The sequence below is a fragment of the Agelaius phoeniceus genome, chromosome 2 (genome assembly GCF_051311805.1).
Source record: "Agelaius phoeniceus isolate bAgePho1 chromosome 2, bAgePho1.hap1, whole genome shotgun sequence".
NCBI lineage: Eukaryota > Metazoa > Chordata > Aves > Passeriformes > Icteridae > Agelaius > Agelaius phoeniceus.
Window position 1 is genome coordinate 31,592,882 of NC_135266.1, and position 15,817 is coordinate 31,608,698.

A 15,817-nucleotide genomic window follows, 5' to 3' on the forward strand; every position below is an offset into this window, starting at 1 on the left:
ACTCAAGCTGGGTAAAGCTTGAGTAAATAACCCCATTCAATACTCTTGGAAGGGTCTAAAACTCAGTTTGAGAACGGAGAGAGGATAATGCTGCTGCAGACTGGATAGGTCAGAAGAGCTGGGCCTGAGTCTGGCTCCTGACCCAAACTTGTGGGCCTGGTAATAGGAATGTTCACATTTAGCCTTTCAAATAACCATTTTGGAGGTGTCAGAGTACTTTTCTTCCAGCTGCCACCATTGCTGATGCAGAAGTGATGTTCCTGGCAGTCCTTGCCTGGCAGCAAGGGGCAGTGCTGTCCCTGTGCCTGGGCTGCCAGGCAGGGTCAACACAGGCAGCACGAGAGCTGGATTGGAGACAGCTTTTGCCAGCAGAGCACTTTTAACACTTTGCCCCTTGTCTTGCCAGTCCCTCATCTGCTTACCATCATGGCAAGGGCTCTGCATGATTAACATACATTACAAGCAAACTAGTTTAATCACCTCTGGAGACCAGAGGGAATCCTATGTTGTCTCAAATGTCACTGATTTCTTTTTTAAGACTACCATAAACAGTTCAGTGTTGAGCAACACAGATATTGAAATTAGTCTTTAATGAATTCTGCACTATATTAATATAATTTTACTAAAATAATTACTTTGTAATACAAACTTATGAAATATATCACATGGTTGTCTACTTAACATTACTTATGTAAAATTCATAGGATGAAGCCTTTGGTGCATTATGTTATGTAAACCTATGTTACATAAACCTCTTATGTAAAGCCTATGAATGAATTTTCGGTAGATCAGTATAAATTTCACATGAGGCAGGGAATCTCATTGCTGCCTATGTGTACAAAGCTAGGGCTTGAGTTCCAAGGGTGAACAAGAGTGGAGCTTTCTTTGGTTGCCTTCATGTCATCCTCAATTGCTGCCAGCAAGCTCCTTGTCACCACTATTGGTGCTGCCAACCCTGCAGATCTCTGAGCTCCTCAGAAGTCCAATTTGAAGCTATGAAGCTGCTGCTTCATGTTGTGGTAGCAACACCCAAGGGCCTGCAGACCTGCCTGCTGAGTTGTGCAGCATCACCACAAAGGATTATTTATATTTTAAAGTCTATTTAAAATTCCAAGTTATGGAAACTCCATATTTTGTTCCAAATTTTGTTTTAGGGTATCAGCACTTTGCAGCAAATACAGAAAATCACTGCAGCTGTTAGGTGAAGCTTGATGAAATGGTAGGAAGGAGCAAATAAACAAGGAAAGTTTAACAGTAGCAAATAAACAAGGAAAGTTTAACAGTAAGATTTGAGCAAAAGGTTTCCTGACAAATAATGAGTTCAGATTGTTGTTCCTCTCTGATCTTTTTCTGGTCACCTCTGTCCATGTTGCTGGAAGCTCCTTCTCTGCCTGATGTAGACAGAGCAGCCGCAGTCGCACTCTTGGTCACCCTTTTGACCCATGGCCTATTGAAAAAAACCCAAAACAACAGACACCTTGCAAAGCAAATTATCTAGTACCAAGTAACATATCAGAAAAAGCAGAAGCACAGGCAAGGAAAGAGAAAAGCCACATCAAAGGGGAAAGAAGGTTCCAGGGAATCAAAGACCAAGACACCTGCCTGAAACATTGAGGAAGGTGCTAGAATAAAGGATTGAATGGTTCCTTCAAGAGATCCTGTGGGACAACAAAGCAGCAAGAAACTGTCAGGAGGGTGCTAGCAGCCTGGCTTGGCAGGGAAAAACCATCTCAGATCAATTAAAATCTTTATCTAACTGGGTAAGTGGCCAAGAGAGAAGCCATGGTTGTGCCATACCATGAGGGTGATAATGCTTTCAGCAGAAATATGAAGTGCCCTCATATGTGAAGGGCTTTAAAATAAGTGGAAAAAGCACTAGTTAGCAGCAGCCTCTGGCCAAACTCATGAGATTTTGAAGTGGAGATACACGAGTCTGTCCTACAGCAGTTTCTCTGAAATTTGCAGTCAGAAAATGAATGGAGGATGTGAGCTATCTAACCATGGGCTACATGGAAAGGGAACATGAACACTTCCATTGTGGTTAGAAACTGTGAAAGCCTGTTAGGAACAAAACACAGGAATCAATTAAACACAGGTGCAAAACACTCAACAAGGTCAAGCAGCAGTGTACCAGGTGGGCAACCATTCCACAGAAAGGGCTGGGGATCCTGGTGGGAAGCAAAGTTGATGCCAAAGACAGAAGAAATCAAAAAGAAGGAATATCTCATTTGTGAGGTTATCTTTGTTACAGCACTGTGTGTGAAGAACCTGAGGTAACTCTTCTCTCAGCTATTCAGCTGTCAGTCAGTGAGGCTTGGCAACAGTGCTTGAGACTGTTGCACCAACAAAAATATGCTCAGGACAATCACAACCCTGATGGAAAGTACAGCCTGTGGAAATAAGGAATTAGATCTTCCCCTCGACCCAAAAAAAAAAAAAAAAAGAGAGAGAGAGAGAGAAAGCACATAGTTATGATTTTCTAATATACAAAAGAAACTAAGGGCAAGGACCTACTAGCTTCCATTCCCCTTGAGGGTAAGACAAATAGCAGTGAGTTTAGCAGCAGATTTGTTGGATACTTCAAAAAAACCTTTCAGGATAATGAAGCAATGCAGCATTTCGTGGGTGTTTTAAACAACATTCAAGATCAACACGTAAAAGTTGCCGTACATCATATATAATCACAAAATGGTTTGAGTTTGAAAGGACCTTAAAGGTCACCAAGTTCCAACTCCCCTTCCATAGGTAGGAACACTTCCCATTAGATCAGATTGCTCAGGGCTCCATCCAACCTGGGCTTGAACACTTCCAAAGATGGGGCATCCACAGCTTCTCTGGACAACTTATTCCAGGGCCTCACCACACTCACAGTAAAGAATTTCTTCCCAATATCTAATCTAAACCTGCTCTCTTTGCAGTCTCATTTTGCAGAGAGGGGAATGCAATAGTTGTTGTTTAAGGACCTTTCCAACTTAACACTGCTGAATCAGAATCAGCAGTCAGCAAATGGAAAACAAATTGCAGGCAGGGAAGAAAAACCTTCTTTGTTGGGGTCCTGTGATTTGGTTTTACAACTGATGTTACTAGTGGGAAATTTATTTAAATGTGCTTCCTACAGTAAAGAGCAAGTGTGAGGTGGAGTCTTTCTCTCTCATCAACTTGTTAAGCTGCAGGTGGCATGGGCTGATCCCTCTGTGGCTCAGGCAGGGATCTGCCTGGAGACTGGAGCTGCAGTGACTGGTTTTCATAGAAACCAGGCAGAGGGACCAATTAAACCACCTCTTTCAGCAGTAACTGAAGCAGCAGGAAAACACTGTCAAAACCAAGTCCCTGTTGGGTCAGAGCCCTAAGCTACGTGGGAGAGCAGATTGTTCTGATGGCTGATTCCAAATGCTGCAGCTGGATCTGTTTGAGCCACATGTCCATGTCTATCTCCCTGAGATATGCAGAAAACAAAGGGAAACACCAGCACATGAAGGCAGTGCTGAACAACTGTGTTTGTTCTGCTTTGTTACTCATTGCAAAACTGGGCTGGGATTTTCTAGCCAGGACAGACACCAGCTCTTACACTGCCCAGGACTGGCACCAGCCTGTGGTCCCAGGGACTCCTGTGGAGCTGGTGCTGCAGCTGGGGGTAACTGTTTCTAATGCTTGCCTCAGGTTATTTAATTGCCTTCCTGGAAACTGAATACTCCCATATTGCATGCACATGGCCTGCTTTTTCCCATTTCAGTGTTAAAAGAGATCACATTGTAGGATTGCAACCTCAGAGTAGTTTCCCACCAACATCCCTCAAACAAAATCCTGTTGTCATCTTGTTGTGAAGCTCCCATACCTTCTTGGTGATTTCTCATGGGCATCTCCTTGCAGCCCTAACTCCTTCTTCTTCACAGCACAACCAACAAAACCCCAGCTCTCTCCTCACCCAGCTAGCCCAGTCTTTTGTGGCACTCATTTTATTGGACACAGCTGTGGCCTATTAAGGGCAGGCCTGTTCCTAATCTTTGGTGATTAGTACAGCTGCAACTCCTCAGGGGTGAGACTACCTTCTGCACTATCTTTATTTTCTTACATTCTCTCCCTCCACAAAATCCTTGTGCCTCTCTCTAGCATTTGTTTCTGTGGGTTCCTCAACCAGCTCATCCTAGAAGCCAGGATTTATTGCAACCAAAAATTCTGCTTCTGCACCTCATCCTGATGAGGCACTGATCCAGCCAGGGTGCAGGCTCCCACTCATGCCACCGTCCCACATTTACTGCTCCTCTGGCCTCACTGACCACTCTCACAGAACTCAAAAAGGATAGTACAGTCCTACTACAGCATTTTTATCAGTAGATACTGGGATTTCCACCCACAGGTTTTTAGGGTACTTCTCTTTTCCTGTAATATTTTTATGCTGTAACGTTTTTATTCTTCACATAGAGCATCACTCTATATACAGCATCACACCTCCACATCCTACTCAGTGGTTCCTGTGAGGCTGGCAGTGCTGTATCTCATTGGTTTTTTAGCCTCCACCAAGTCTCTAAGATATCTTCTATGTCAGGGTTGTAATTTGGTCCAGGCATTTGGGTTCTAGCTTGATTTTGAAGTCTCCAGCAACTGTACAAAAACACCTGCAAGTTTGTCTTTGCTTTGTTGCTTAATATTGCACGTGCCAAGTCCTTGCCATTGTATTCTATTTTGTCTTTCTCACCTATTGTGATTGTGCTGTTTATTTCCCTCATGTTTTTTTCAGAGGCAAACTGAACATCAGCCTTGTTCACCTTGCAGATCACATGAGTTCAAACTAGATACTCCTCTGTATTGGTCCGCTTTCCCCTGCTTCTAGTGGAAGTGTTGCTCTAAAAGCAATTTCCAGCGACACTGGTTGTCTATGCTACAGCTCAGCATAGACATCCATGTTTTGCCAGTTCCTCACATGTCTCACCCATCTACAAATCCCTGCATTTCCCTATGAGGCCATCTTGCAGCCTCAGGACACAGACTTTCTCCCAGCATCCAGAGCACTGTGCCTTCCTAACACAGGCTGGGTAACCTCCCACAGCTCAAATGGGCTTGATTGCCTTGGGAAGCTTGTGTCAGCCTAGTTTCTCCCCTGAAAGCATAACTAGGATCACTCATTTCTTACCCACCTCTTATTAAGCTAATTAGCAATTAGAAGAAATGTTCAAGAACACGAAAAAACCCACTCAGGGAGGATATGGCTGACCTGAGACTCTACTGCTGCAGCCCTCAGTCTTCCACAAGCACTCAATTTCCAAGAACTGGAAAGGTTTCTTGTTCCAAAGCAGGCAAGGAGAAATTTGACTCATTTTTGTCCTTTAAATCACGTTTTATTTTATTAATTTCCTGCTTATTCAGCCACCCCTTAGCTGATTCAGATCAAGAAACTAACAAAGTTTTTAAAGAGTTTGGGTGTGTGCATAGTTACAGAAACCAGGTTTATAGATTCCTGCCATAATAATAAAAATCCTGGCAGCATATTTTTGTATCATTCCTCTAGAAATTAAGACAAACTCTAAAAAGGCACAGCTGCATGCCTGATGCCATAAATGCCATAATACAGGACCAGATTATCCCACAGATGTTTGCCCTGAACCACTTAATTGCCAGAGGCAATTTTTCCTTCCTGCCAGACACATGAGAGAAGAGTGAAGAGTAGTTGGTACTAGATCTGGTCCAGTGCCCTGCAGCCTGGCTTCTGGGTAAACAAAATTGTCCCTGCCCTGAGACTCTTGTGATCAATAAAGAGCTGCTTGCTAATGGATCATGGATACTGATATTGAATGGATCACTGTGGCCCTTGTTATATGTACTACAGGTGGATGTCCTACACTTACCACATGCACAACATATTTCAGTAGTAGAGCTGTCAGGTTGCTCTAGATGGAGGCTGAAGAGCTGAGTATAAATAAAGACCCAGGGAATTCAGGTGAAACTGTCCAGGTGTGGCAAAGGAGGTTTGTATAGAGAATATGGGCAGGGAATAAAGTTGTTCATCAATTACTGTGATGCAGAGAGAGCAAACTAGTACATCCTTTATGTTTCTGCCCCAGAAATAAGGGAATAGTAGCACAGGCCATTTGGAGATTACTGGTTTGTGAATCACCTTTAGTGCTTTTTGAATTTTTTTAAATGTCACTTGTTTTGAGCCACATCTGTTCTATTCTCCTTCCTGTCAGATGCATTCCTCTTTCAACCTTCTTTACACTCAGTCATAATTGTGAACTTGAAGAGCCCCATGCATGAGCTGCTGTGACTGTGCAGCTGATTCTCTATGGGAAGTATCAACAGCACAGCAAAAACTTACAGAATCTCTCAGTGCAATGACACGGGACAAATTCCCCGGATAAAAATGTAAAAGAGCTGCTGAAAGAGCAAAACGGCATTTCACACCCTCAAAATCTGCCGTGGGGGAGAAGCGGGTCAGGATGGGTTGTGCCGCGGGAGTTCTGCCATCCAGCGGCTGTTTTCCTTACTGCGGCACAGCTACAGTAGCTTGGAAACCCACACCGCCTGCTGATTTGGGGCTGTTGACCTTTGTTGTTCCTGTGCAAGAGGGGATAACAACAGGGGCCTGGCGTAGTCTCTGCATATCTGAATGCTGAGCAGTTGCAGCTCTGGTCATGTTATTGTTCCTGGATCTTTGCCTGCAAAAATGTCATTAAATCCAGAAGCCCATTTTCCCATTGTCAGCATGTTACTTCTTCCAAGAACTCAACTGGAGCAGCAGTTTTTAGACAAGGCTCCTCCTAGTTCCTCCACGGTTCCTAGTAATGGGACTTAAAATTAAATTAAAAGCTATTTCATTTTTAAAATTCTAATTGTGTTTTTGCTGTAGAACAGAACCCCTGTTGTGTTTGGGAGGATGCACAAGTTGTTAGGTGTTTCTGTTTCTTGTAAGACCAGTGGGGGTGGGAAGTGCTCTGAGCCAGCTGTTCCAGAACACTGCCAGCAGATACAAAGCCCATTTGTCTCCAGGAAGTGGATTGAGAATGTGGGGAGACATCCTACAGCAAACATGTCAGGTCTGTGATCTTTGTCTAATATTCTTGTAAATGATTCACTGTACCAAAGTCTGTATTCCATTAGATGAATTGTTCCTCTCAGTTGATGTTTGTGTGTTTTCTCTCCTGCAATGGTGTGTTAAGACAACAGATAAATGCTGATAAATTGCAAGTCAAACAATCTGCAAGTCAGATAAATTGTAATGGGTGTAATTGAAGGATGTTTCTGTTTGATTTTCTTGTAGCTATGGAAAAGCAAGCTGGAGCCAATAAATAGTGTAGGATTTCAATAGACTCTCATATTTTTTTCTTCACTTTAAAAAAAATTTGGAATAGAAAACCTGCCTTTTTGAGATGCCTTCCTCCACTGGCCATGCAGGCAGCCCAAGTCACAAGCTTAGACTAAGACAGTTAAGTTTTAGGTAATTAGGGGAGATGAATTGGGCACAAAGCACCAGTTCACAAGGTACATGAGCTAGCATGACTAAGAGGAAATCCCCTCCAGAGCAGGCCATACATACCATGACTGCATCTGCTAGCACAAACACCTGCACTAGCATCAAAAGGATGCCATGGGCTTCAGTCAGGGATCTGAAAGCATTTTAACAGCATGAGTCACACATTGCATTGGCCTGACATCTGCTTGTAAAGACTGCTCTGTGCTGGTTTCAGCTGAAACCAGCACGTGTTCTTAGGCTGTTCAGAGTGTTATGGGAACATATTGAATGTTGACACAACTGGAGCTCTGGGGACAACTGTGAAAGCAGATGGTGTGAGCTGTGTAGGTAGGCACTAATTCAGTTGTTCATTCCCCCCTTACACCCGTGCACAAGCTCATGCCTATTATGGATCCTGGTCTCTGACTGTCAGTCATTGCCAAGCGAGCAGATACTTTCACAGTCAATCAACAAAGACCCTACTTGGGCACATAAGTTTATGTTGGGAATAGGGTTGCCTTTGAGATGACATTTAAGACCATCACAGAAAAAACAAAAGTCTGCTGGGTGCATCCAACCTCTGAACCTACTTTTCTCTCTCCACTGAGAGTTTCCCTGAAAACCTGAACTTCTGAACATTTCTCCATTATAGTCCTAAATTCAAAGGGACTAAATCTGGGACTAATACACAGAAAGGCTTAGATTTAAAACAAGACTCACGTTACTTTCAATCTGCATGCTAGAGAAATGCCCTCTAAATCTGAAGAAAAAAGTCTTTTATATCATCTGTGTATTGATTTCTAAGGTACCCTTCAGTAAAATTAGTCAATTCTTTGTTTCGCTCTAAAGAGATTCAGAAGGATTCAAAATGTCAGCTCAGCCATAATGACCTTTAGAAAATCTGGGTTTGGTTTCTAAAATGAAAGGCAAAGTCATGCATGTCATGTTGTAGAAGTTCCTGCCTCAGAGAAGACAGCAGAAGAACATGGAGAAATACCAGGCCAAGATGGCAAAAGCTGGCAATGGTGAGGGTCTTGCTCCAGCTTTGATTGATTGCTGGTGTTTTCTTTCAAGGGCTGGGACAGAACTGAAGGATGGCCTGGGTGACCATGGGAATGCATTTGGCTTAATACAGGTACTGTCAACCTTCTTAAAAACATAAATCTCATCCTTCCCTTGAAGCAGAGTCAGAAGAGTGGCAGGAACCCCGTTGAAAGGCAACCCCCTAAGCCTTTTAAACCAAGTCTTTGGCCAGGCTAAAGCCCATGCTAACCAGGCTGTCAGCTGCCAGCACCAGGGAAGGACTTGGGTGAGCATCAGTGCATGAGCAGACTGCTTTTACACTGTGAAACTGATGATTGCTTCCCAGCACTCCCGTGGGATTGAAGAGATTAATTGTTCTTCTTTCACATTTAGATAATAAGTCTTTTTTTCAAAAGGCACCTTTTTAAACTGAGCATGCTGTAGGCTGCAGTTACTACCATCAGGTTAATTATACTTTATGCACCACAGGGGCCTGGGTTGTGGGGGATCTTGCTTCATTATTCATGCTTACATTTGTGCCTAGCTTGTTTGCCAAGTTGTAGCCTTATCTGTAAAATCCCTGAACATTTGCTGCATGCATGGGATCTGTTTTTCTAACAGCTCCAGCCCCCTCAGACTTGTGCTTTACTACCTCATGGATTAAGGGGAGATCCCTATAGGAAATGGATTTTCCCACCCTTGATTCAGTTGGGGAGGAGAGGGGTAGTCACCTTTCACCTGGAAACACTGTGAAGCAGCAGTAATCCTGGTTTCTGCATACTGTCACCTTTACAACAGCAGCTGTGCTGTTTTTTTAAGACTGACAGACAAGGAAGTAGGGCTGGCATTCCTCTTCTGTGTCCAAATGGACCTCAGACATCTGCTGGCTTTGCCTGTGCCATGAGAAGTGCTTGTGTCCTCTCTGTAGAGTCACAAAAGAGGTAAATCCTGAGACTGAGGACTGTCGCAGACATCTTTTTGTGAAAATCTTTTCTTTCGGATTTTCCTGCTGAAGCTGAGAAGTTTCAGCAACAAGTGTAAACAATTATTATCTGCTGCTGTGGAATGCAACAGGTCCACCTGTGATTGGCCCCTCTTGGATGTTTATAATTAATGGCCAATTAAGACGGAGCTATCTTGGAGAGAGTCCAAGAGAGCTGCCTTTGTTATCATTCTTTTCTATTCTTAGCTTAGCAAGCTTCTGAGAAAACCTGTCCTTCTTTTTCTTTTTAGTATAGTTATAATGTAATATATACATATATATATCATAAAATAATAAATCGAGCCTTCTGAACATGGAGTCAACATTCTTGCCTCTTCCCTCATCCAAGAACCCCTGTGAACGTGGTCACAGAGGACCAAAATGAACACCAGCAGCCTGTAAGCAACAAAGAGATCTGGATAAGTAGTGGGGTATCTGGTGTGGTGATGTTGCTGTCTCACTTTCAGGCTGGCAAACAGCACCATAAGATTGGCAAGCCATGGAACACTGAAGAGCACCTAGGACAAGACACAGAGATTTTATACAGGATGATAAATCCAGAAAAAAAATCTCTATCTTGGACAGAGGTACAGCACCTCAGAGGTTGAGTTTTGTCAGCTTTGAAACACTTCACATATATAAAGTCAAGCATGATAATACTGTAAGCACTGCAGAAAGCTAAACACATCCCAGTCTCTATGTTCATGTGGAATAATATTCCTTTGTATGCACTAAAAGGAATAGAATAAGATTAACCTTCTAGCAGATTTTTTTTGAAACCTGGCGAATACCATGACATTTTTCAGTTGCAAGGACTAAGGGTGGGTTCTCCCACTCCTCTCTCCATTCCATTTGTTTTGTGGTTCTATACCCACCTACAAAAAGTAACCTTTCCTGGTTGCCTCTCCTGGCAACTCTGAAGTACTATTTACTGATGAAATAGCACCTCTGTTTACATGTTTCTTTCGCCCTCTTTCCAGGTGGGATCTCAGCCTATAATGCAGGCGTTAACTCTGTCCAGACCTACGACAAAATGGGTATTGGTAAAACACACAACTATGCCAGTGATGGGGATGTGAGACTCAGGTTTTATAAGAAAAATGGAATTGAGATCTCTGAGTAATGATTAGATTTGAGGCTCTGATTTCATACTTTGCTTCTAATTGAAAACATTCTGTATTTCTCCTCCAGAAACAATAAGAATGGGGCAGGACAACGAAGCCAGGAACAAGAACAAACTTGCAATGGGGTTTTTTCCAGCTAAGGCTAAAAAAAACCTTAAAAGTTAACACAGCTAATAGTCCAAAATGTAACTTACCTTTTGCCTTTAATTTTTATTTTATATCATGAGAATATCCAGATTTTTCATCTGTGCCTGCAGTTTCTCAAGCAGCAGATTAATGCTGCAAGGAAGCTGTAACACTGCTTAACAAGACTTTACCCGTCTTATGTTTTATCTGTAGATACACATGTCTAACAGCTGTACAAAACAGCCAGAGGCTGTCAGAGGCTTTCAACACCCACTGAGCAACCTCATCTGGCCTCAGTACTGGCCCTGTGTTGAGCAGGAGGTTGGACTAGAGACCAGAAACACTTTCCAATCTGAATTTTGCAATCATTGTAAGTCAGTCTGTTTGTTCTCTACACAAAAAGGGAAAAAATGTCTCTTACCTGTGCTTCACAAAGACCTACATGGAGCTTACAAAGTTCCATTACTGAAAGGGTGTGGACACACTGTTTGTGCACGCTGCTGGTTCAGGTTTTAGGGTTTGAGAGCAAATCTTGAGAGAACGTATGCTCAAACAGAGAAGGTTTGGGATAGCAGACTAACTGTGGGAGAGTGGAGGCCCTTGGAGGAAATACCATTTCAGAAACACCCAAACGTACACATATATTAAAAAGTTTTAAAAAACCAATTTTCTTTCTCATTGGAACTGTCAGCTTGTCAATTAACATCTTTGTAAAATCTCTTGCAGCTGCATCATACTCAGAAATAACAGCTACTATGTATTTTGCTTTCTCTCCATGTGGGAGCCTGCAGTGTCCATAGTTTATCAGACACTTCTTTAGCTGTGAACGGTACCAAGCCTTTTCATTAACACAGGCCCTCCGGGATACCCGCAGCATTTTTACAGGCTGCAGCGCCAGAGATCCACACGCACATCCATACACAGAGCGTGTGGTATGGAGCTGGCAGAGCCCTCTGCTGGAAACTCCCCAGGCTGCAGCACCACCGACGTGAATCCCCAACGTGCCTGGCAAGGCTGAGCCAGCCTGGCCCTGGGACACCCATCCAGCCACAAGTCTTAGTATTTGCTATTCACCAGCAGCAAGATCCAGCAAGCCTAATTTTCTGTATCCTAGTACTTGCACCATCTCTTTAAAGAATGCCCTGTGCCTTGAATGCACTACACATGTCCTTTAAAAGGGCTCAAATTCCAGCTTGTACCTTCCTGTGGGAATATGATCAACCCCTTGCAGAGACTGCAGTTATAACACACTGCAGCACAAGATGCTGTGCAGATGTTGGAAGAAAGGCAGGAGGTGAGAAAAGCAACATAAATTAATCATTTTTCAAATAAATTAATCTTAAAAGTGATTAATTTATCAGTTCTTCCATGCTATTTTATTTCAGCTCAAATTCTCATTTCTGGCTTCAGCCTGGCCATAGGGGCCATTACACTCCTCAGTGCCACTACCACAGCCTGTTACTAATGATATTTTATGAAAACCCTGTCACTAGGATTTTTCTCCTGAGAAGCTTCAGAAAAAATGTAAACAATAACAATCTGGTAGCTGTAGAATGTAGTCTAGAGATTATTTACCAACAGGTGCATCTTTGACTGGTCTTATGTAAATTGTTTCTACTTGATGACCAATTACAAGTCCAGCTGTGTCAAGACACTAGTCAGTCACAAGATTTTATTATTCATTCCTTTCTAACCTTCTGATGAAATCCTTTCTCTCTATTCTTTTAGTATAATTTTAGTATATAATTTTCTTTTAATATAATATATATCATAAAATAATAAATCAACCTTCTGAAACATAGAATCAAGATTCTCATCTCTTCCCTCATCCTAAAAACCCTCAAACACCACCACACCTATCCTTTTCCCTCTGCACAGTGCCTCCAGCTCTTACGTCCCTGTCCTGATATCTCTTTCTTTGAACTCCTACAGGTGTTTACTCTTCTCTGCAAGCAGGCAGAAAGGATAAACACTAATTCTCAGTGACTGCATCCCTCTAATGCTCTCACAACATGCAGTCATTAAGATTAACTCCTCTTCAATGTGTCTAATGTGGGAGCGGTTCACGGCATGTTAAATTACAGAATTTATCCTGACTGGAATGCAAACTACTTTATCATTTGATACAGCAGCAGCTTGCTAACTTTGGCCACAGTTCTTAAAACTGTAGTATTTTATAAGCTTGCAGCTCATAATTCTAGCTCACATCAGAGGTTTGCTTCAGGGTCTCCACATTTCTAACGTCTGCCATTCTAGAAAAGGAAAAGCATTAACTTTCACATGGACTGCAGCTCTTAGGTTATTCTTACTGAACACTTAGGATTAGGGGATACATATGAACACAGCAGGTTACCTGAAAGACAAATCAGACAACCAATCAAGAGGTGAATAACTCCTGTTACTCCCAAATGGAGAGTTCACATGCTTTGTAAGCTACAGAAGAAGCCAGAGGACTGACTGTTTGCTAGGGAACAAGCAAAGTGAGATCTGGATAACCATGGTAAATCACTCTCCATGGACAGCCAGTCAATTCTCATGTGACAACTAAACAGAGGGCATTCCAATTCCAATTCCCTCCTCTGTGCAGTGAAAGTCCTGCAGTATTGCTGTAAGTCTTTACTGCTAGCTGTGAAATGTCCTCACCATCATTAGCTAGAACTATTCCACTCACTTCTCCGCTTATTTGACTTTACCAACAAAGTCAAACTGTAAGAGAACTTAGTTAGCCAAAAACTGCAGCAATCTAGCCACAAAATTAAAACACAGAGAGCCTATAATTCATTTAATATTTCAGGTAACTATTAACAACATTGAATTTTGTATCTGTACACCTGAAATCCTTCTTTAAGCATCAGTATCACCCTTTGCCATTCATACCAGAGTAAGAATTTTTACTTTCCATACACAAACCCTCAACTGGGGATTTAAAATATTTATTTTATTAAATCTAAATCCAACCAGTACAGCTTATGCCTTAATTTCTTTCTGCTCCACAGGTTTCAGGCGCTTTTTAATGATAAGCTCTCCCCTGGTTGTCAGAAAGGTGCTGGACACTTCCTCTTCTGTTGGCAGCCCATGGGGGAGCTTCAGTGGCTGTATTCTACAGGCAAAAGAATATGTTTAGTGAAGTCCTGTGACTAGAAGGGAGTTACATTAAATGTTCCAAATAAACAGTTAACAAACCTTATCAGATGTTTAACAACTTTCAGTCTGGAATTCACAGAAGGGATATTTTTGTGCAGTCTTGGCTGATGTGCCTACGTAAGGGATAAAACAAGTTTTACAAATGTGTTGCCAAATCCCAAATCTTTGTTTCCTGAACTTTGCACACCACCAGTACAAAAATAAACCACATTTGCAAATGTAAGATTTAGAGAAGTGCCATGCATCAAGAACAGACGTAAAAAATATGCAATCAAAACTTGATTCCAGTAAAAAGACAATTTCAGCTTTATTCCTACTTCACTATAAATGCATTTTTCTTCCAACTAAAAATATAGTTAAAAATACTGTAAATGTAAATACAAGAGTTTAGGGGCAAAACTGCTTTTTTTCAGTTATATCTTAAATTGATCAAGCACACTTTTTTTCCCTGTAATATAACACTGACTAGACAAATCTTTGCATAATGTACAGTTGGCCTGAAAAATTCAGATAAACACATCTTTGACACTTTGGAAGCATTTTCACTGATAAATGAGTTTTATTTGCCTTCCTACAACTTCTGAATAATATGACCTGCAGAGACCTGAATTCAAAGCATTTAAAAACCTACTTCTATTATTTTAGAAGAATTCTCAGGGTAAAGTTCTCCTCAGGCAACGCAGCACAATACCATAAAGAGATATTCTGAATTCCCACTAAAAGCACATTTGCCACAAATATTCCCCTCAGCTCTTAAACACATCATCACCTTCTCAGATTGCTTTATGGCTGCTGTAAATGTAATTCTGGTTTGTGACTGCAAAATGGAGGTCTTTATAAAACCCACCAACTTAGTGCTACATTTCTGACATACACGAGTATAAAAAAAACCAATCATACTTTATCCAGTCCCAGATCACGGATTATCTTCTTTTCCCAATATGGGCGACCAATTACACTTTTTATTCTAGTAATAACATGGATTTTGTGGGGCTCCTCAGGGTCACCTCCATACTTTTCATGATCTCCAGGCCGTGGCTGAAATACCTAGAATAAAAAGTTCACAAAACCAGAGGTTTTTTCCCTAAATATCTGGTCATCAGTACTGCAGTTAACTACTGCCCTAAAACACTTCAACCTTGGTAAAAATTCTTACATATTTTTCTTTTCAGGCAGTCAAAGCACCAACAAAGTGACCTCAAATTTAACTTCTATAACATGAAGTCAAACATATTTCTATAATGGTTTGCTGGTAAGTATAGTAACTCTAGAGTTTACCCACAGAGTGGCACAGAAAACACGGACAACACCCTGTACCAGCACAACACCTAATTCACATGCATTTTATCAGGGAGCCTGTGATCAGCCTCTAGATGACAAGTTTTTCCACAAACTTTAAGAATGCTTTTAGGGAAAAGAATAAACTGACACCAGATAAAACAAAAAATAAATAAAACTAAAACTATAAATATAAAAAATGTAAAATGCAAGTCAAGCACATACCGAGTCTGGAATATTGGACCTGGTAAAGAGACAACGAACCCACACCGGGGACGCCATCCCCTCCATCCTCTTCCCCAGCACCTGCAAGGAGAGGAGGGCATAACTTGTCTGCACTTTCCTTACCGCTATAAACACCTGGGAACAGATGACACAGCCACGAGTCCCAGCCCCACCTGGATCCCCACCTGAATTCCCAGCGGGGCCCCGAGCAGGATCCCCAGCTGGATCCCCACTGGCCCGGAGGCTGCAAGTCTCAGATCCCCAGCTGGGTTCCCGTTACCCCTGGATTCCCCCACACCCCCAATCCCCACCCCAGATCCTCACCTTCCCGGTGCCCGCAAGCCCCAGGCCGGCCCGGCCCGCCGCGGCCGCCATCTCCGTGTGCACCCTTCGTCCCGGCCGGACACCGGTGCCGCGGCACTTCAGTTCCGGGCGGGCGGAAGGACACCGGTACGGCACTTCCCCTCC

General features: G+C 42.4%; 2 protein-coding genes across 2 annotated transcripts; one reads left to right on the top strand and one right to left on the bottom strand.

Annotated features, from left to right (window-relative positions):
• Positions 1–5: 5 nt before the first annotated feature.
• On the top strand, positions 6–10,575 carry LOC129134680 (lysozyme g-like). The gene is made up of 5 exons (XM_054654343.2): positions 6–7,031; positions 7,706–7,791; positions 8,400–8,582; positions 9,920–10,055; positions 10,433–10,575. The coding sequence occupies exons 1-5, from the start codon at positions 6,872–6,874 to the stop codon at positions 10,573–10,575; spliced, it is 708 nt and encodes a 235-aa protein (XP_054510318.2). The 5' UTR covers positions 6–6,871.
• Positions 10,576–13,619: 3,044 nt separating this feature from the next.
• On the bottom strand, positions 13,620–15,804 carry MRPL30 (mitochondrial ribosomal protein L30). The gene is made up of 5 exons (XM_054627846.2): positions 15,674–15,804; positions 15,350–15,430; positions 14,747–14,893; positions 13,886–13,959; positions 13,620–13,802 (listed from the first exon to the last, which is right to left on the bottom strand). Exons 1-5 carry the CDS (start codon positions 15,722–15,724, stop codon positions 13,670–13,672), a joined length of 486 nt encoding a protein of 161 aa, XP_054483821.2. The 5' UTR covers positions 15,725–15,804; the 3' UTR covers positions 13,620–13,669.
• Positions 15,805–15,817: the final 13 nt, after the last annotated feature.